Here is a 22,500-nt window from a genome sequence, read left to right as displayed (position 1 = left end):
TAACAGACCAACACATGTGACCTCCACAGTAACAGACCAACACAACATGTGACCTCACAGTAACAGACCAACACATGTGACCTCCACAGTAACAGACCAACACAACATGTGACCTCCACAGTAACAGACCAACACAACATGTGACCTCCACAGTAACAGACCAACACATGTGACCTCACAGTAATAGACCAACACAACATGTGACCTCACAGTAACAGACCAACACATGTGACCTCCACAGTAACAGACCAACACAACATGTGACCTCACAGTAACAGACCAACACATGTGACCTCCACAGTAACAGACCAACACATGTGACCTCCACAGTAACAGACCAACACAACATGTGACCTCACAGTAACAGACCAACACAACATGTGACCTCCACAGTAACAGACCAACACAACATGTGACCTCACAGTAACAGACCAACACATGTGACCTCCACAGTAACAGACCAACACAACATGTGACCTCCACAGTAACAGACCAACACATGTGACCTCCACAGTAACAGACCAACACATGTGACCTCCACAGTAACAGACCAACACAACATGTGACCTCACAGTAACAGACCAACACATGTGACCTCCACAGTAACAGACCAACACATGTGACCTCCACAGTAACAGACCAACACAACATGTGACCTCCACAGTAACAGACCAACACAACATGTGACCTCCACAGTAACAGACCAACACAACATGTGACCTCACAGTAACAGACCAACACATGTGACCTCCACAGTAACAGACCAACACATGTGACCTCCACAGTAACAGACCAACACATGTGACCTCCACAGTAACAGACCAACACATGTGACCTCCACAGTAACAGACCAACACATGTGACCTCCACAGTAACAGACCAACACAACATGTGACCTCCACAGTAACAGACCAACACAACATGTGACCTCCACAGTAACAGACCAAGGAGCAGGTGTGGAGGTTACATGTTGTGACCTCCACACCTGCTCCTCCCACCAATCAGGTTTCTCATGGACGCTGTCTTCATCACATCACATCTGCCTCCTGCTGGTGAACTCAGGTACAACAGTTTTCTGTTCACTGTGTCACACAGCCAACAGACAGCAGACCCAAAGATGGCGACTGATTCGGTACAATAAGAAGTGCTCGCCTGGCTGATGGCAGCGTATCCACCTCTCAACAACACGTTAATGCAGGAGACCGTCTGAGGACCGTGTGGACCTGTGAAGTTAACTCATGTGCGAGTTCAGTGAGTTATCACACAGATATCTGATCCACCACACCGACTGGGACCGAGTCAGAACTGAACTCATCTCATATTTCAGTACCGACTGTGAACACAACACCTTCTCTATCAGTATGCTGAAGCTGTTATCAGTCAGTTCAACAGTCACACATCAACATCATGATTCATGTGTTCATCATGTTTGTGTGTCCTGATCCGTTTCAGTCCAGTCGTGTTCACCAGCTCATCTCTGACAGATGAACCATCAGCTGATGACTGCTGGACACCTTTCATATTGTTCTCCAACAGTTTTCATAAGATTATACACAAAGATGGCTTCAGATCAAAACTGTGTGATAAAACTGTGACATACAAAGTGACAAGAACCTTATTTTGAAGGATCCTCACATGTTTGAATATTTATGATGTTATTTTGAGTCTTTCTCATGATTGTTGTTACGTCTGATGGTGTGTTGTTCTTTGTGTCTTTCATTTCTCATCTTTTTTCAGGTGAACTTTGTGTTTTACTCAGTCAGCAGTGATCAACGGTTGAATGTGTTTGTCTGTATTGTTCGTGCTGCCCTCTCAGTACCATCTTCAGCGCCACACACACCCTAACACACATACAGTTCTACTTTACAAGTACAGTAAAAACTACAATATAAAAGTCTATTTATAATTCTGACCCACTGACTTAGTGTTTCAGTTCCAGTTCAGTCCAGTTCTGCTTCATGTTTCTGGTCCAGACCTACTGTGGTCCAGCTTGAGATGACTAAGTGGATCTAAACTTGCTCACTTGGTGTCAGATACTATTCAGGTCAACTGCAAGGCATGATGGTAGGTGGCACTTGAATAGTGACGATTATTTTTACTGTTGCATTGTGGGATAATTCAAGAGGTCTAAAATGGTGGACACACTGAAGAGTGTACCAATAGTCTACAGTACAGGACCCGGATCTGGTTTTGGACGACAGTTATACGAGACCAGACAAGTGACTGGAGCATTCCAGATTTAGAGCTTAATTTGAACTGGTTTGATACAAGTTTGGTCCTGGTCTGCTCCTGGTTCGTTCCTGGTTCGGTCCTGGCTTGGTCCTGGTTTGGTCCTGGCTTGGTCCTGGGTTTAACTGGTTTAGTTCTGGTCAGGACTAATGTAGTCCTTCTGTCAGTAGCTGTTTTCGTGTCCAGCGAGTATGTACAGGTTACTGTGTTCAGTCGGGTTATCTGTCGGTCTGCTCTCCAGAACCACCACCCTGCAGACAGACAGACAGGTGAGCTGACAGACAGGTCAACAGACAGGTGAGCAGACAGGCAGGTCAACAGACAGGTGAGCTGACAGGCAGGTCAACAGACAGGTGAGCTGACAGGCAGGTCAACAGAAAGGTGTCTCACCTGTCGGAGCCCAGCAGGCGGAACATCCTGCTGATGTCACTAATCTCTTGAGTGATCTGCAGACAGAAAACAAACACGTTAGAACTCAGCAGGAAGGTGAGCAGGTTCGTGTTCTCTGATTGGATGACTACCTCGTTAGATCTGAAGCTCCGCCCCTGCATGCCGTGTCTCCAGAAGGCCAACACACTATCCTGTAAACACACTGAGGGAGGAGGAACAGACAGGTTGATGTGGGTTGTCATGTGGCAGCGTGTGAGATGGTTTGCAGCAGATTTAAGGTGGTTTACCAATCGCCTCGATTTGGAAGTTAAAAGTGAGCTCAGCTGACAGCTTCCTGCTGGACTTCAGCGTCCCCTGAAGGTTCACGATCCTTATACATCCTGGAGGAAGGTGACAGAACAATAAGCTCAGGTCATCTTTGATCTCTTAAAGTACTCAAATCAGACCTGTATCCTAGGAATAATTAAGTGTTATTTATATTCATTAAAACAAAATTGTTTAGTTGAACTTACGGTCCATACAGACCAGGACGGTGTCTCTCTCCAGCTGAGTGATGTGGATCACACAACTTTGAGGGTTTTCTGCAAGGAGATCAAAGTTTAGACGCATTATACATTGTTAGCTAAGAGCTGTACCTGAGTCAGGAGGGGTTTTAACTGAGTCAGGAGGGGTTGTACCTGTGTCAGGAGAGGTTGTACCTGAGTCAGGAGGGGTTTTAACTGAGTCAGGAGGGGTTGTACCTGTGTCAGGAGAGGTTGTACCTGTATCAGGAGGGGTTGTACCTGTGTCAGGGGGGGTTGTAACTGTGTCAGGAGGGGTTGTACCTGTGTCAGGAGAGGTTGTACCTGTATCAGGAGGGGTTGTACCTGTGTCGGGGGGGGGGGGGTTGTACCTGTGTCAGGAGGAGTTGTACCTGTGTCAGGATGGGTTGTACCTGTGTCAGGAGAGGTTGTACCTGTGTCAGGAGGGGATTTAACTGAGTCAGGAGGGGTTGTACCTGAGTCAGGGGGGTTTGTACATGTGTCAGGAGGGGATTTAACTGAGTCAGGAGGGGTTGTACCTGTGTCAGGAGGGGATTTAACTGAGTCAGGAGGGGTTTTACCTGAGTCAGGAGGGGTTGTACCTGAGTCAGGAGGGGTTTTAACTGAGTCAGGAGGGTTTTAATTGAGTCAGGAGGGGTTGTACCTGTGTCAGGGGGGATTGTACCTGTGTCAGGAGGGATTGTACCTGTGTCAGGAGAGGTTGTACCTGTGTCAGGAGGGGTTGTACCTGTATCAGGAGAGGTTGTACCTGTATCAGGAGGGGTTGTACCTGTGTCAGGGGGGGGGGGTTGTACCTGTGTCAGGAGGAGTTGTACCTGTGTCAGGAGAGGTTGTACCTGTGTCAGGAGGGGATTTAACTGAGTCAGGAGGGGTTGTACCTGAGTCAGGGGGGTTTGTACATGTGTCAGGAGGGGATTTAACTGAGTCAGGAGGGGTTTTACCTGAGTCAGGAGGGGTTTTAACTGAGTCAGGAGGGGTTTTAACAGTCAGGAGGGGTTGTACCTGTGTCAGGGGGGATTGTACCTGTGTCAAGAAAGGTTGTACCTGTGTCAGGGGGTGTTGTACCTGTGTCAGGGGGGATTGTACCTGTGTCAGGAGGGATTGTACCTGTGTCAAGAAAGGTTGTACCTGTGTCAGGGGGTGTTGTACCTGTGTCAGGGGGTGTTGTACCTGTGTCAATAGAGGTTGTACCTGTGTCAGGAGGGGTTGTACCTGAGTCAGGGGGGATTGTACCTGTGTCAGGGGGGGTTGTACCTGTGTCAAGAGAGGTTGTACCTGTGTCAGGAGGGGTTGTACCTGTGTCAGAGGGGTTTTAACTGAGTCAGGAGGGGTTGTACCTGAGTCAGGAGGGGTTTTAACTGAGTCAGGAGAGTTTTAATTGAGTCAGGAGGGGTTGTACCTGTGTCAGGAGGGGATTTAACTGAGTCAGGAGGGGTTTTACCTGAGTCAGGAGGGGTTGTACCTGTGTCAGGAGGGGATTTAACTGAGTCAGGAGGGGTTGTACCTGTGTCAGGAGAGGTTGTACCTGTGTCAGGAGGAGTTGTACCTGTGTCAGGAGAGGTTGTACCTGTGTCAGGAGGGGATTTAACTGAGTCAGGAGGGGTTGTACCTGTGTCAGGAGAGGTTGTACCTGAGTCAGGAGGGGATTTAACTGAGTCAGGAGGGGTTGTACCTGTGTCAGGAGAGGTTGTACCTGTATCAGGAGGGGTTGTACCTGTGTCAGGGGGGGGGGTTGTACCTGTGTCAGGAGGAGTTGTACCTGTGTCAGGAGGGGTTGTACCTGTGTCAGGAGAGGTTGTACCTGTGTCAGGAGAGGTTGTACCTGTGTCAGGGGGGTTTGTACATGTGTCAAGAGGGGATTTAACTGAGTCAGGAGGGGTTTTACCTGAGTCAGGAGGGGTTTTAACTGAGTCAGGAGGGGTTTTAACAGTCAGGAGGGGTTGTACCTGTGTCAGGGGGGATTGTACCTGTGTCAGGAGGGATTGTACCTGTGTCAAGAGAGGTTGTACCTGTGTCAGGGGGTGTTGTACCTGTGTCAATAGAGGTTGTACCTGTGTCAGGAGGGGTTGTACCTGTGTCAGGGGGGACTGTACCTGTGTCAGGGGGGGTTGTACCTGTGTCAAGAGAGGTTGTACCTGTGTCAGGAGGGGTTGTACCTGTGTCAGAGGGGTTTTAACTGAGTCAGGAGGGGTTGTACCTGAGTCAGGAGGGGTTTTAACTGAGTCAGGAGGGTTTTAACTGAGTCAGGAGGGGTTGTACCTGTGTCAGGAGGGGATTTAACTGAGTCAGGAGGGGTTTTACCTGAGTCAGGAGGGGTTGTACCTGAGTCAGGAGGGGTTTTAACAGTCAGGAGGGGTTGTACCTGTGTCAGGGGGGGGGTTGTACCTGTGTCAGGAGGAGTTGTACCTGTGTCAGGAGGGGTTGTACCTGTGTCAGGAGAGGTTGTACCTGTGTCAGGAGAGGTTGTACCTGTGTCAGGGGGGTTTGTACATGTGTCAAGAGGGGATTTAACTGAGTCAGGAGGGGTTTTACCTGAGTCAGGAGGGGTTTTAACTGAGTCAGGAGGGGTTTTAACAGTCAGGAGGGGTTGTACCTGTGTCAGGGGGGATTGTACCTGTGTCAGGAGGGATTGTACCTGTGTCAAGAGAGGTTGTACCTGTGTCAGGAGGGGTTGTACCTGTGTCAGGGGGTGTTGTACCTGTGTCAATAGAGGTTGTACCTGTGTCAGGAGGGATTGTACCTGTGTCAGGGGGTGTTGTACCTGTGTCAATAGAGGTTGTACCTGTGTCAGGAGGGGTTGTACCTGTGTCAGGGGGGACTGTACCTGTGTCAGGGGGGGTTGTACCTGTGTCAAGAGAGGTTGTACCTGTGTCAGGAGGGGTTGTACCTGTGTCAGAGGGGTTTTAACTGAGTCAGGAGGGGTTGTACCTGAGTCAGGAGGGGTTTTAACTGAGTCAGGAGGGTTTTAACTGAGTCAGGAGGGGTTGTACCTGTGTCAGGAGGGGATTTAACTGAGTCAGGAGGGGTTTTACCTGAGTCAGGAGGGGTTGTACCTGAGTCAGGAGGGGTTTTAACAGTCAGGAGGGGTTGTACCTGTGTCAGGAGGGGTTGTACCTGTGTCAGGAGGGATTGTACCTGTGTCAAGAGAGGTTGTACCTGTGTCAGGGGGGATTGTACCTGTGCCAGGAGGGATTGTACCTGTGTCAAGAGAGGTTGTACCTGTGTCAGGGGGTGTTGTACCTGTGTCAATAGAGGTTGTACCTGTGTCAGGAGGGGTTGTACCTGTGTCAGGAGAGGTTGTACCTGTGTCAGGAGGGGTTGTATCTGTGTCAGAGGGGTTTTAACTGAGTCAGGAGGGTTTTAACTGAGTCAGGAGGGGTTGTACCTGTGTCAGGAGGGGTTGTACCTGTGTCAGGAAGGGATTTAACTGAGTCAGGAGGGGTTGTACCTGTGTCAGGAGGGGTTTTAACTGAGTCAGGAGGGGTTGTACCTGAGTCAGGGGGGATTGTACCTGTGTCAGGAGGGATTGTACCTGTGTCAAGAGAGGTTGTACCTGTGTCAGGAGGGGATTTAACTGAGTCAGGAGGGGTTGTACCTGAGTCAGGAGGGGTTGTACCTGAGTCAGGGGGGATTGTACCTGTGTCAGGAGGGATTGTACCTGTGTCAAGAGAGGTTGTACCTGTGTCAGGAGGGGTTGTACCTGTGTCAGAGGGGTTTTAACTGAGTCAGGAGGGGTTGTACCTGAGTCAGGAGGGGTTTTAACTGAGTCAGGAGGGTTTTAACTGAGTCAGGAGGGGTTGTACCTGTGTCAGGAGGGGTTGTACCTGTGTCAGGAGGGGATTTAACTGAGTCAGGAGGGGTTGTACCTGTGTCAGGAGGGGTTTTAACTGAGTCAGGAGGGGTTGTACCTGAGTCAGGAGGGGTTTTAACGGTCAGGAGGGGTTGTACCTGAGTCAGGGGGGATTGTACCTGTGTCAGGAGGGATTGTACCTGTGTCAAGAGAGGTTGTACCTGTGTCAGGAGGGGATTTAACTGAGTCAGGAGGGGTTGTACCTGAGTCAGGAGGAGTTTTAACTGAGTCAGGAGGGGTTGTACCTGTGTCAGGAGGGGTCGGACAGGAGGAGTTGGGGTCAAGGGTCTGGAAGCTGACGGGCTGGTTGGGTTCAGTTCCTTTGTTCAGACCAACACAGATCAGAGGGTACGGCTGCTCTGGGACAACCAGAAGCTCTAAAACCTCCAGAGGACACGGAGGCTGGAAGTCCACATTCTGGCGGGGACATGTGAAGAGTTATCAGCTCTGAGTCACAGTCTGTCCCATCAGACTGATCATAGTGTGGAGGAGCAGGTCATCCTACAGGGCTCATACATTCATCAGAGCAAATTAAACTTCAGCAAGTTTAGGTTGTTTTTATAACCATTTCTGTCATTTATAAAAATCTGCTTCAGTTTGTGGAGTTCAAACTGAGTGTGTGCTGTAGGTGAGGCTCTCAGTCCAGAAGTGGCATTTGTGAACATCCTTCTGACAGAGACGCAACTTATACATCTGTTTTCTGATGCTTGTCCTGGTTCGGGTCAGGTAGCCCAGATGAGTTCTCCCTAACCTGGTCCTGGAGGACTCTGCGGTGTGAGGAGGATCCTGATCCTCAGCAGCAGTTCTCCTCTAAGCTGCTCAGCCTGTCTCTGAGGTGAAAACAACATCAGAACCATATAACTTCTGTTTTCTCACCTTGACCAGCATGAACTTCTGCATCGGCTCCACCCACTCCAGCAGGACCACACCTGATTGGAAGGCTCCACCCAGGTACTTATGGCCTGTGTAGGGGTTTCTCACTGTAGGGAGGGGGGGGGGAGATCATTACAGGTGTCAGCGTGGTTCAGGTGAGTGTCTGATGGTCTCCAGCCTATGCTGCGCTCACAGTTGACCTTTTTAAAACAGACGATCCAGAGACACTTTTCAGATAAAGTAGACTAAGTAGACCGTTGACTTAGTGACAGGTGGACACCTGTCACTAAGTCAACGGTCACAGGTGAGTTCCTCTATGAGGTGGTTCCAACCTCTGTCAGCTAATGAGTTCATAACCGCTAACACCAAACCAGCTGGATCTGGTTAGTATGAGGTTTTCTTTACAACCCATTAGTCAACTTTAGCACCAGTTTTCTGTTGAACGCTGTCTGACTCTGACTGTGTCTCTCAGTGTTCATGTTAGTGATACTCGACTACTCAGAACATCACACCTCAGTCATATAAACAGGACTGAGCAGATGAACCAACAAGGAGCTGACCATGAACCACAGCGCGCCCTCCACACCTCCACCTCCACCTGGTTCTCTGCTGCTGAGACTATGCACAGGTGCATGATGGGAAATGGTGTATGACTTACCTACACAGCATTTCAGACAGCCTTTAGTGTCGGGAATCTTGTTGGAGATGGAAAACTTCCTGAAGACAAAAAGACAATCAGCAGTTTGAGCTGCGAGGAACTGAAGGTCGCCGCTGTGACAGAAAGTTCTGAACTGACGTGATGCACTAACCTGAGCTACGATTACACAAAACTCCTTCACACGTGATACATTTTCATAGTTTCCAAAAAAGTTCCTGAACACTACCCATAATGCTTCAGGAGACGCCAAACAGCTTCTGCTCATCACACATGTTCATTTTAAACAATCTCTGTCTACAGAAAGTCGACAGTAGTGCTAGCAGCTCTGTACCAACACCCGAACCCAACGGGGGGCCAACAGAGGTGGAGACAGACTACAACCAGACCAGATCACACTGACGGAGGGATCAGAGGAGCAAAGAGGAGCTACAAGTTTTCAGCTAACGAACCTGGAGAGGAAACCATCCCCACACTGTGCAGAACCACTGACGGGCCGCTTTTAGTGTGTTCAAAGTTTCTAACATGTGGGATGTTTTTAGAGTAACTGACCGCGGCAAGATGCGGTCGGGCAGACGGTGAGTCGAGATGGAGACGGTCAGCTTCTGTTTGTGTCGAGCCTGATCGAACAGACCGGCCAGACTGTGGCAGTACAGCTGAGAGGCTTTACCTGCAGACACACACACACACACACAGTATACATATACATACATATATGTATGTCAAAAACCAAATGATGAATTGAAACTGAAAGTAAAAGAAGAAGTCAGGCATACACTGTGCGATTGTCGGCTCATTTTGAGCCGATTTGCCACTCTTGTGACTATTTTTTGAATCGGGCCGAATTTCGGCTCAATCGTGTGTCGTGCTTCGTGCAGTATACGTGGGGTAACAAGGAGAGATTTACACCTCACGTCGAGCTCCTGATCACAAATCGTGTGCTCGCAAGAAAATCAAACTTGTTTGAAATCCTGGTCGCTCCTCATGAAGTTATCGCACAGTAGAAGCAGTGCCACGAGCCAATTTGTTGGTGTATAAAAGACAGAAAAAGCAGGAGTGTCAAAAGTTATGTGTAGGTATTATTGGTCTAAAGTGCAATTTAGCTGTTGCTGCTTACCTCCAGTTCTCGCTGAAGAATTGAGAGACCGTATTGCCCATGTCTGCCCAGCCAATTCCTTGTCCAAAGACACCGTCATCTTTTCTTTTTAGATTTATCTCCACACAGAATGGCACAAATTGCCAGGGCAGCCCGCTTGTTTTTTATTGAGCATCTTCGGTGCTGCCTCTCCCACTTCCGGGTTCCTCTTCTTCTTCTACTTCTTTTTGACGTTGCAGTTCCGGATACGGATACAAAAGTCCGACGTGTGGTATATGGGCGTATAGTGTGAGCAGTCGAGTCGCATCAGAGCATCGGGCCGTATAGTGTGAGAACATGATTCGTGGGCTGCGAACATTTGAACTCTGCGATCTAGTCGTGCAGTTTGACATGGAGCTGAATCAAAGGATTTAAAATATCGCACAATGTATGCCCGGCTTAACTCATGATGTTCTTCTTTGATTTATTATCACAGTGATAATTGATCATAATCAGTAATTTTACTTCTTTCTTTTTTACCGTTTGTTTATAACCTGATTATTATTAGATTAACTCTCATGATTTGATCTTCATCCTCAGTTTGGTTCAAAGCTTCTTATTGTCACAGTGATGAGATTCATTCATGCTTTTTCGAGTCTTGTTGGACAGAATGGAGAGAAACAAGATGAGCATGTTGTTATAAACTCTGTGACACACCTGGAGCAGCAAGGCCAAGTCCTGTATTTTTACTGAATACTGATCAAAACATGAAAATTAGACGAGACAGCTGTTTTTATCTTATAACCTGTAAAATACCTGAGCAGACTGAACCCACACACTCAACACACCTACACAAACGAACAACATTATTGGATCATGTGCGACAGGTGTGTCCTATTAAACTGATTACTGAAACAATCAATATCAGCTTTGTGTTGGCACCGACATGTCTGTGGATCAATTAAAGTTCCTGATCAGCAAATTAATGACGAGTCGTCGTTGTTCCAGCTGTTTGTGATGACTCACCTGAGATGGAGATCAAGGTGTTGTTCATCACATACACCCAGGTACACCTGCGAGGAAACAGCTGCAGACACAAAACTGTCTGTCAGTGATTCATTCTGCAGAAACGAGTCCAGCAGATAGAAACCAGCTCAGATCCCGAACCAGACGCCGTTGCAGTCTCCTGATCTGGACTACAAACCCTCCTGAACTCTGAACTGTCTCTCGCCTCCTTTAAATCACAGGTACTCTGTGTCGGCTCACTTCTGATTTTAAAGTGTTTCTTTTTACTGTTTTGTTTGTTTGCTTCACGTGTCCAAAAACAAAGGTGTTGTTTTTGTTGTTTTTTTATGATTATTTGATTAATTTTTAGTGAATAAAACTGGTTTTGTGGCTTCAGTGGTCACAGGTCAGGATGAGCTGGTTTGAGAGTTTCTGCCGAAGGTCAACCAGAAGCATCTTTATAAAAAATGTCCATTTTGACACACATGTTTACTTTGACAGCAGAGGACAGTAAACCAGGAGACTCCTGAACAATGAAGAGCAGAATGATGCACTGACACTAATGTTGGTGCAGACGGAGAATCCAGTCTGGACCTGATTCTAGACCTGATTCTGGAGCTGATGCTGGCAGTCTGCAGATTAATGTGACTCCTACAGGCGTCTCACACGTTCACACAGCTGCTGTCTATTTGATTCAGTAACCATGAAAAAATCAACACGAGACAGAACGACTGCAGTCTGCATCATTTCAGACCAGGTTCCAGACTCAAACAAAACCACCAGGAGAGCTCTCCTGGACCACCAGGTCCAACAGGTCCAACAGGTCCAACAGGTGCACCTGACCCAACTGATGCAGGCTCAGCTGATCCAGGTGCACCTGTTGGACCTGTTGGACCTTGTGGTCCAGGAGAGCTCTCCTGGTGGTTTTGTTTGAGTCTGGCTGAAGTTTCCTGTCCCTCACCTGTTCCATACAGTTCTCATGCAGCTCATTCAGGTTCAGGGTGTAAATTCCCTCCTCAGCTCCAAAGATCAGGTTCTGATCTGAAACACACAAATACAAACACATCAGAAACACTGCGGTCCTGACAGAAACATCAGATACTGATGGCATTAGACACACATGGAGACCCGAACCCTAACCCTTCCTGGTTGAGCATCACTAAAGCAGCTGATGAAGACAGAGGTCAGAGGTCATAGAGGTGATCATACCTCTGGTGTCGGGGTTGATCCAGGAGGCAGCAGAGTGAATCTTCAGAGGACAGCCATTAAAAACTTTGGAGAAACAAGCTCCCATCTGAGGAGAAACAGAGCAGCTCGTCTTTACAGTGAACAAACTTGTTTCACATCGTTCTGTTCATACAGGATCAGCATCACATTCCAACATCTGCTTTAGTTTTACAGTCTGATCTCTATGTTTCTAAAATGACTTCCTGTGTGGCCATTTTTTAAAATTCCTGCACTTCTGATGATCCTCAGGGTTCAGTTCTTCATGATGGACTGAAACCTTTAAAGGCACCACATCACGTTCTGTTTCTGTCTCTCTTTTCATTCCAACAGCTGAGAAACAACAATCTGCATTACAGATGTTAAAAACTGACCATCACAAACGTCCTGCAGTTAAACTCAGATCAATCAGCAGCTGCAGACTATTGATCACATCATCCTGCACTGAATCATGTAGAATCAAACTGTAGAAATCTGAGTGTTATCTCTGGTGAACAAAAAATGAAAAAACAATGTTCTTTTTTATCTGCAAACAACATGAAAATGTCATCTGTTACTTCATGGTTAGATTACAGTCACTCACTTTTCCCTGTCTGAGAGGCTTTCCTGACCTGCTGACTCCAAACCAGTCCTGAGTCCAGCCTGAGCTCCTCTGTAGGACCTGTGAGTACTTCAGAACCAGCTGTTTCCTCGTTTAAATCTCTGTTTAGAATTACAATCCCCTGAGCTGCCATAATATTTTAATGTTTGTTTTCTGTGTTTCAGTGTAACTCTGATATTCAGTTCAGTCTGAACAGGTGAGTTTCAGTCTTGAGCATTTTTGAACTGCTTGAAGGTTCAGGTTAGAATCAGGTTAACTTCAGAGTGCAAGGAAATGTAAGACGTCAATGAGGGTGTGTGTGTGTTTGTGTTTATCTGTGTGTACGTTGAGGACTCACATGGACTTTAGGTGTAGGTGGGAGTCCGTTGCTGACATGTTTCTGATGAGCAAACAAACACTGACGTCAGTGTAACAACACAAAAAAAACAATTATATGGATCTGGGGCACAAACTCTGTGAACAAATGAGCAGTCATATATCGCAATTATGTCAAATTATGTCACTATATGTCACTTTGACACATTATGTCACATTGTGTCACTATATGTCACATTATATTGTGTCACTTTAATTTCACTATATGTCTCTGTCACATTATGTCACTTTACATCACATTACGTCACTATATGTCACATTGTGCCACTATATGTCACATTACGTCACTTTACGTCACATTACGTCACTATATGTCACTATATGTCACTATTTGTCACATTATGTCACTTTACGTCACATTACGTCACTATATGTCACATTGTGTCACTATATGTCACATTACGTCACTTTACGTCACATTACGTCACTATATGTCACTATTTGTCACATTATGTCACTTTACGTCACTATATGTCACATTATGTCACACTATGCCACTATATGCCACTATATGTCACTATGTCACTTTGTCACATTATGTCACTATATGTCCCATTATGTCACTATATGTCACATTATGTCGCTATATGTCACACTATGTCACATTATGTCACATTATGTCACACTATGCCACTATATGTCACTATGTCACTTTGTCACATTATGTCACTATATGTCACATTATGTCACTATATGTCGCTATATGTCACACTATGTCACATTATGTCACTATATGTCGCTATATGTCACATTATGTCACATTATGTCACACTATGTCACATTATGTCACTATATGTCGCTATATGTCACATTATATCACTATATGTCACTTCATGTCACATTATGTCACTATATGTCACATTATGCCACATTATGCCACTATATGTCACATTATGTCACTATATGTCACATTATGCCACTATATGTCACTATATGTCACATTATGCCACTATATGTCACATTATGTCACTATATGTCACATTATGCCACTATATGTCACTATATGTCACATTATGCCACTATATGTCACATTATGTCACTATATGTCACATTATGCCACTATATGTCACTATATGTCACATTATGCCACTATATGTCACATTATGCCACATTATGCCACTATATGTCACATTATGTCACATTATGTCACTATATGTCACTTCATGTCACATTATGTCACATTATGTCACTATATGTCACTTCATGTCACATTATGTCACTTCATGTCACATTATGTCACATTATGTCACTATATGTCACATTATGTCACTATATGTCACTATATGTCACATTATGTCACTATATGTCACAATATGTCACAATATGTCACAATATGTCACATTATGTCACTATATGTCACAATGTGTCACATTATGTCACTATATGTCACTATATGTCACATTATGTCACTATATGTCACAATATGTCACATTATGTCACATTATGTCACTATATGTCACTATATGTCACATTATGTCACTATATGTCACTATATGTCACATTATGTCACTATATGTCACATTATGTCACTATATGTCACTATATGTCACATTATGTCACTATATGTCACTATATGTCACATTATGTCACTATATGTCACTATATGTCACTATATGTCACATTATGTCACTATATGTCACATTATGTCATATTATGTCACTGTATGTCACATTATGTCACTATATGTCACTATATGTCACATTATGTCACTATATGTCACATTATGTCATATTATGTCACTGTATGTCACATTATGTCACTATATGTCACTATATGTCACATTATGTCACATTATGTCACTATATGTCACATTATGTCACATTATGTCACTATATGTCACTATATGTCACATTATGTCACTATATGTCACTATATGGCACATTATGTCATTATAATAGTTCTGTTTGATTCAATCAGAACAAACATGGAGTCAGTCAACTCTGATACAAACTCATGAAGAAGCTTTGAATCGATCTAAAAACAAAAAAACAAACAAAAAGCCCTCAACAACATCTTCAAGTGAGAACAATATGGAAACAAACTTCCACCATGATGATTATAATGTTCCATCACAACATCAATAAACATCATAATAAACATTCATGTGATGAACTGCAGGGAGTCAGTCCGTCTTACAGGAGGAGGATGTTTCCTGGTGTGGACAGCAGGAGGCGCTGCAGACTGCTGCTCAGAGGAGGACGGCCCTATCACTACAGACACAGAGACAGGACATCAGAGAGACTGAGGACACCTGGAGGAAGCTTCAGGTACCACAGGTGTGTGTGAGGTGTACAGCAGGTGTGTGTGAGGTGTACAGGAGGTGTGTGTGAGGAGGACAGCAGGTGTGCCATATTCACGGAGCAGTGCTAACTTTAAGAAACTTACATACATTTCAAAGTTAATTGAAACCTCCTCTAGCCTATAATTAGCCTGACTGTCTGACAGTTAGCCTGACTGCCTGACAGTTAGCCTGACTGTCAGACAGTTAGCCTGACTGTCTGACTGTCTGACTGCCTGACTGCCTGACAGTCAGGCTAACTGTCTGACAGTTAGCCTGACTGTCAGACAGTCAGGCTAACTGTCTGACAGTCAGGCTAACTGTCTGACAGTTAGCCTGACTGCCTGACAGTCACCCTGACAATGAGCCTACAGCCTACTGTTTGTACAGTAGTGTCAGTTGGACTGTAGAACTGTTCTGAGGCGTTCTGAAGGTTCCAGCAGGTTCTGTAGATCTCACCCAGGCTGCTGAGTCTGTGGGGGGGCAGTTTGGGGGGCGGTGGCCTGGGCGGACCCTGGGTGGCTGAGCGGGCGGGGCTTTCTGACAGAGGATGAGACTTTATGGTACCCTGGTCCTGGTTGCCATGGTGATCATGGTCAGGGGGTGGGGTGCCATCCTGAAGAGGGGGGGGGAGATGTTGGTTCTGACAAAAAAGATCCAAACAGACAGACAGACAAATCCAGGACAGGTGAGAGGACACACCTGAGGGGGAGGAGCTTCAGGTCGCAGCGTTGAGTCTTTTACACTGAAAGAGACAGAGGAACTTCTTGTGAGTCACTGTCACCTCATTTCAGGTGTGACACAACAAGAACATCCAATCAGGTTCAACAGTGTGCTGCTACGCCCCCTGCTGACCGTCTTGGTGAGCAGAGCGTCAGGACTCTCTGAGCACACCTGTACAGGTGTTAACATCACACTCACTGCTGCATGTCATCTCCATCCTCATTGTCATGGCGATCTGCATCATCAGAGACAGCTGATTGGTCATCTTCATCCCGTCCTCCCTTACATCCGTCATCATCCTCAGTGTCACCTTCATCTTCACCTACAGCCTTATCGACCAGGTGAGTCTCACGACACCTGGAGGGAAAAACACCTGAATGTTTATCACCTGAGATTCAGTAAGTGAACCTTGGAGTCTGAAATATATCACCTGTATGATGTCACACCTGTCTGTGTAGGCAGGTGTCTGATGACCTCACCTTCAGCTTGTTTCAGAGTTGATGTTTGTGTGTGTGTGTAGAGAAGAAGCCTCTGAGTGTAACCACAGTGTGACCCTCAGTGAGGAGGTCAGAGGTCAAAGGTCAGAGGACAACACATTCAGACAGTAGAAGAAGAGAACGTGGCGGCGACCTGAGCTCAGGACAATCAGTTAAATGTCAGCCGTCCGCTTCAAACCTTCACCGGCTGCATTTTCTTCACCGTTAGCAAATATTCCAAAGTGCTCAAATGCAGCGTCTTTAAATTTTCATCAGCACCACCGCTGCTCCTCCACCTCCTCCACCTCCTCTGAGAGGAGCCATGAATTATTCACAGAGCTGAGGTCGACACTCCAACACACCGACGGAGAGAAACCCAGTGATGGAGGAGAGAAACACACTGATGGAGGAGAGAAACACACACTGATGGAGGAGAGAAACACACTGATGGAGGAGAGAAACACACACTGATGGAGGAGAGAAACACACTGATGGAGGAGAGAAACACACTGATGGAGGAAAGAAATGCTCCTGTATCCCAGCTTGAATGCTGCACCTGAAGGCAGCACGCAGCTGAAGCACCTCTCCACACCAGCAGGTGGCGACACTCCTCATCAGGAGACTGTTTCTTCTCTCTTCAGACTCGTCATCAAGTTATTTGATCTCATTATTTGAGCAGGCAGCCGACAGGAAGTCTCTACTGAGGTGTGTGCAGTGATGTCATGATTACATCACAGATCAGTTTGTCTCACCTGTTTCCACTGACGATGGATCCTGATGATAATGCTGCATCTTCATCCTCCATGTGCAGCTCCTGCAGGAGAGACACCCCCCCACACACACACACAGGCACACGCACACACACACACACACACACACACACACACACACACACACACACACACACAGGCACACGCACACACACACACACACACACACACACACACAGGCACAGCGACAGGTTTATTATTTTCATCCACCTTCTTTCTTCACTCCTATAAAAGCCTGCTGTACAGCACAGGTGGAGGCAGCTGATTGGATGGTAAAACATTGCAGCTGACTCAGCAACTTCCAACTGTGAAAGTCCCAACAGACACACACACACACACACACACACACACACACTGCTGCAGCACTCAACAGCACTTTACCTCCACATGGTCATGTGTAGTCTACCTCTGTACAACACACACACACACACACATACACACTCTGTACAGAGACACACACACACTAAGTACACACACATGCACACACACTCACTCACTCTGTACAGAGACACACACACACACACACTGCTGCAGCACTCAACAGCACTTTACCTCCACATGGTCATGTGTAGTCTACCTCTGTACAACACACACACACACACACTCACTCACTCTGTACAGACACACACACACACTCTGTACAGAGACACACACACACACACACACACACTCTGTATAGAGACACACACACACACACTGTACAGAGACACACACACACACACACACATTCTGTACAGACACACACACACACACACACACACACACACACACACACACATTCTGTACAGACACAAACACGGACACTCTCTCTCTATACATTCTTACAAATATTTTGCAAAACAAAAACTTTTGTGTTTTTCTGTTTTAATGAAAAACTAAAGCTGACTGTTGTAAACAAACACAGAACCACAGTCTCTGGATCAGTAACTGGATCAGTAACTGAATCAGTCTCTGGATCAGTAACTGAATCAGTCTCTGGATCAGTCTCTGAATCAGTCTCTGGATCAGTAACTGAATCAGTCTCTGGATCAGTAACTGAATCAGTCTCTGAATCAGTCTCTGGATCAGTAACTGAATCAGTCTCTGAATCAGTCTCTGGATCAGTAACTGAATCAGTCTCTGGATCAGTAACTGGATCAGTCTCTGGATCAGTAACTGGATCAGTCTCTGGATCAGTAACTGAATCAGTCTCTGGATCAGTCTCTGGATCAGTAACTGAATCAGTCTCTGGATCAGTACCTGAATCAGTCTCTGGATCAGTCTCTGGATCAGAAACTGAATCAGTCTCTGGATCAGTACCTGAATCAGTCTCTGGATCAGTCTCTGGATCAGTAACTGAATCAGTCTCTGGATCAGTAACTGAATCAGTCTCTGGATCAGTCTCTGGATCAGTCTCTGAATCAGTCTCTGGATCAGTAACTGAATCAGTCTCTGGATCAGTACCTGAATCAGTCTCTGGATCAGTCTCTGGATCAGTAACTGAATCAGTCTCTGGATCAGTAACTGAATCAGTCTCTGGATCAGTCTCTGAATCAGTCTCTGGATCAGTAACTGAATCAGTCTCTGGATCAGTAACTGAATCAGTCTCTGGATCAGTAACTGAATCAGTCTCTGGATCAGTAACTGAATCAGTCTCTGGATCAGTACCTGAATCAGTCTCTGAATCAGTCTCTGGATCAGTAACTGAATCAGTCTCTGAATCAGTAACTGAATCAGTCTCTGGATCAGTACCTGAATCAGTCTCTGGATCAGTAACTGAATCAGTCTCTGGACCAGTCTCTGGATCAGTAACTGAATCAGTCTCTGAATCAGTCTCTGGATCAGTAACTGAATCAGTAACTGAATCAGTCTCTGAATCAGTGTCTGGATCAGTAACTGAATCAGTCTCTGGATCAGTACCTGAATCAGTCTCTGAATCAGTCTCTGGATCAGTAACTGAATCAGTCTCTGAATCAGTAACTGAATCAGTCTCTGGATCAGTACCTGAATCAGTCTCTGGATCAGTAACTGAATCAGTCTCTGGACCAGTCTCTGGATCAGTAACTGAATCAGTCTCTGAATCAGTCTCTGGATCAGTAACTGAATCAGTAACTGAATCAGTCTCTGAATCAGTGTCTGGATCAGTAACTGAATCAGTAACTGAATCAGTCTCTGAATCAGTAACTGAATCAGTCTCTGGATCAGTCTCTGGATCAGTAACTGAATCAGTAACTGAATCAGTCTCTGAATCAGTCTCTGGATCAGTCTCTGGATCAGTAACTGAATCAGTAACTGAATCAGTCTCTGGATCAGTAACTGAATCAGTCTCTGGATCAGTAACTGAATCAGTAACTGAATCAGTCTCTGGATCAGTAACTGAATCAGTAACTGAATCAGTCTCTGAATCAGTCTCTGAATCAGTCTCTGGATCAGTACCTGAATCAGTCTCTGGATCAGTCTCTGGATCAGTAACTGAATCAGTCTCTGGATCAGTAACTGAATCAGTCTCTGGATCAGTAACTGAATCAGTAACTGAATCAGTCTCTGGATCAGTAACTGAATCAGTCTCTGGATCAGTAACTGAATCAGTCTCTGGATCAGTCTCTGGATCAGTAACTGGATCAGTAACTGAATCAGTCTCTGGATCAGTAACTGAATCAGTAACTGAATCAGTCTCTGGATCAGTAACTGAATCAGTCTCTGGATCAGTAACTGGATCAGTCTCTGGATCAGTAACTGGATCAGTCTCTGGATCAGTACCTGAATCAGTCTCTGGATCAGTCTCTGGATCAGTAACTGGATCAGTCTCTGGATCAGTAACTGGATCAGTCTCTGGATCAGTCTCTGGATCAGTAACTGGATCAGTCTCTGGATCAGTAACTGAATCAGTCTCTGGATCAGTACCTGAATCAGTAACTGAATCAGTCTCTGGATCAGTAACTGGATCAGTCTCTGGATCAGTAACTGGATCAGTCTCTGGATCAGTACCTGAATCAGTCTCTGGATCAGTAACTGAATCAGTCTCTGGATCAGTCTCTGGATCAGTAACTGAATCAGTCTCTGGATCAGTAACTGAATCAGTCTCTGGATCAGTAACTGAATCAGTCTCTGAATCAGTAACTGAATCAGTCTCTGGATCAGTAACTGAATCAGTCTCTGGATCAGTCTCTGGATCAGTCTCTGGATCAGTAACTGAATCAGTAACTGAATCAGTCTCTGGATCAGTAACTGAATCAGTCTCTGGATCAGTCTCTGGATCAGTAACTGAATCAGTAACTGAATCAGTCTCTGGATCAGTAACTGAATCAGTAACTGAATCAGTCTCTGAATCAGTAACTGAATCAGTCTCTGAATCAGTCTCTGGATCAGTAACTGAATCAGTCTCTGGATCAGTAACTGAATCAGTCTCTGGATCAGTCTCTGAATCAGTCTCTGGATCAGTCTCTGAATCAGTCTCTGGATCAGTAACTGAATCAGTCTCTGGATCAGTAACTGAATCAGTCTCTGGATCAGTAACTGAATCAGTCTCTGGATCAGTAACTGAATCAGTCTCTGGATCAGTACCTGAATCAGTCTCTGAATCAGTCTCTGGATCAGTAACTGAATCAGTCTCTGAATCAGTAACTGAATCAGTCTCTGGATCAGTACCTGAATCAGTCTCTGGATCAGTAACTGAATCAGTCTCTGGACCAGTCTCTGGATCAGTAACTGAATCAGTCTCTGAATCAGTCTCTGGATCAGTAACTGAATCAGTAACTGAATCAGTCTCTGAATCAGTGTCTGGATCAGTCTATGGATCAGTCTCTGGATCAGTAACTGAATCAGTCTCTGGATCAGTCTCTGGATCAGTAACTGAATCAGTAACTGAATCAGTCTCTGAATCAGTCTCTGGATCAGTCTCTGGATCAGTCTCTGGATCAGTAACTGAATCAGTAACTGAATCAGTCTCTGGATCAGTAACTGAATCAGTCTCTGGATCAGTAACTGAATCAGTAACTGAATCAGTCTCTGGATCAGTAACTGAATCAGTAACTGAATCAGTCTCTGAATCAGTCTCTGAATCAGTCTCTGGATCAGTACCTGAATCAGTCTCTGGATCAGTCTCTGGATCAGTAACTGAATCAGTCTCTGGATCAGTAACTGAATCAGTCTCTGGATCAGTAACTGAATCAGTAACTGAATCAGTCTCTGGATCAGTAACTGAATCAGTCTCTGGATCAGTAACTGAATCAGTCTCTGGATCAGTCTCTGGATCAGTAACTGGATCAGTAACTGAATCAGTCTCTGGATCAGTAACTGAATCAGTAACTGAATCAGTCTCTGGATCAGTAACTGAATCAGTCTCTGGATCAGTAACTGGATCAGTCTCTGGATCAGTAACTGGATCAGTCTCTGGATCAGTACCTGAATCAGTCTCTGGATCAGTCTCTGGATCAGTAACTGGATCAGTCTCTGGATCAGTAACTGGATCAGTCTCTGGATCAGTCTCTGGATCAGTAACTGGATCAGTCTCTGGATCAGTAACTGAATCAGTCTCTGGATCAGTACCTGAATCAGTAACTGAATCAGTCTCTGGATCAGTAACTGGATCAGTCTCTGGATCAGTAACTGGATCAGTCTCTGGATCAGTACCTGAATCAGTCTCTGGATCAGTAACTGAATCAGTCTCTGGATCAGTCTCTGGATCAGTAACTGAATCAGTCCCTGGATCAGTAACTGAATCAGTCTCTGGATCAGTCTCTGGATCAGTAACTGAATCAGTCTCTGGATCAGTAACTGAATCAGTCTCTGGATCAGTAACTGAATCAGTCTCTGGATCAGTCTCTGGATCAGTAACTGAATCAGTCTCTGGATCAGTAACTGAATCAGTCTCTGGATCAGTAACTGAATCAGTCTCTGAATCAGTCTCTGGATCAGTAACTGAATCAGTCTCTGAATCAGTAACTGAATCAGTCTCTGGATCAGTAACTGAATCAGTCTCTGGATCAGTCTCTGGATCAGTAACTGAATCAGTAACTGAATCAGTCTCTGGATCAGTAACTGAATCAGTCTCTGGATCAGTCTCTGGATCAGTAACTGAATCAGTAACTGAATCAGTCTCTGGATCAGTAACTGAATCAGTAACTGAATCAGTCTCTGAATCAGTAACTGAATCAGTCTCTGAATCAGTCTCTGGATCAGTAACTGGATCAGTCTCTGGATCAGTAACTGAATCAGTCTCTGGATCAGTACCTGAATCAGTCTCTGGATCAGTCTCTGGATCAGTAACTGAATCAGTAACTGAATCAGTCTCAGAGAAATGGTCGGTTAGCATTTTGTTAGCCATTCGTACAGTCACACTGTTAGCTGTCAGCAGACTGTTAGCCTGCACCATCAGTTAGCTGTAGTGGTAGCTAACGACTATAATAGTACTAATAATTAGCCAAGTTAACCTGTTAGCATTAGCCTCAGTGTG

At 45.5% G+C, this 22,500-nt stretch overlaps 1 protein-coding gene across 5 annotated transcripts in view; it reads right to left on the bottom strand.

Moving 5' to 3' along the window:
• The window catches only part of LOC141010961 (mitogen-activated protein kinase kinase kinase kinase 3-like), a 64,023-nt gene that overhangs the window by 257 nt on the left and 41,266 nt on the right, over positions 1 to 22,500 (bottom strand). For 2 of the 5 annotated variants that reach the window (XM_073484177.1, XM_073484373.1), the window contains 18 exons: positions 17,049 to 17,110; positions 16,019 to 16,177; positions 15,800 to 15,842; positions 15,557 to 15,713; positions 14,956 to 15,029; positions 12,782 to 12,823; positions 11,829 to 11,913; positions 11,581 to 11,660; positions 10,641 to 10,701; positions 9,092 to 9,209; positions 8,543 to 8,601; positions 7,888 to 7,991; positions 7,257 to 7,428; positions 3,132 to 3,200; positions 2,907 to 2,999; positions 2,751 to 2,821; positions 2,620 to 2,675; positions 1 to 2,480 (listed from right to left, as the gene is read on the bottom strand). The exon at positions 1 to 2,480 is cut by the window's left edge and continues 257 nt beyond it. In XM_073484177.1, coding sequence (XP_073340278.1) covers positions 2,393 to 2,480; positions 2,620 to 2,675; positions 2,751 to 2,821; positions 2,907 to 2,999; positions 3,132 to 3,200; positions 7,257 to 7,428; positions 7,888 to 7,991; positions 8,543 to 8,601; positions 9,092 to 9,209; positions 10,641 to 10,701; positions 11,581 to 11,660; positions 11,829 to 11,913; positions 12,782 to 12,823; positions 14,956 to 15,029; positions 15,557 to 15,713; positions 15,800 to 15,842; positions 16,019 to 16,177; positions 17,049 to 17,110 — 1,593 coding nt within the window. In that variant the 3' untranslated portion in view covers positions 1 to 2,392. The remainder of the gene's footprint in view (positions 2,481 to 2,619; positions 2,676 to 2,750; positions 2,822 to 2,906; positions 3,000 to 3,131; positions 3,201 to 7,256; positions 7,429 to 7,887; positions 7,992 to 8,542; positions 8,602 to 9,091; positions 9,210 to 10,640; positions 10,702 to 11,580; positions 11,661 to 11,828; positions 11,914 to 12,781; positions 12,824 to 14,955; positions 15,030 to 15,556; positions 15,714 to 15,799; positions 15,843 to 16,018; positions 16,178 to 17,048; positions 17,111 to 22,500) is intronic. The other 3 variants (XR_012180216.1, XR_012180213.1, XR_012180214.1) reach the window with 3 other exon arrangements.

The sequence above is a fragment of the Pagrus major genome, chromosome 1 (genome assembly GCF_040436345.1).
Source record: "Pagrus major chromosome 1, Pma_NU_1.0".
In the NCBI taxonomy this organism is placed as follows: Eukaryota; Metazoa; Chordata; class Actinopteri; order Spariformes; family Sparidae; genus Pagrus; species Pagrus major.
Note: the sequence above shows the minus strand (reverse complement) of the source record. Positions and strands in the feature narration are given on the sequence as shown.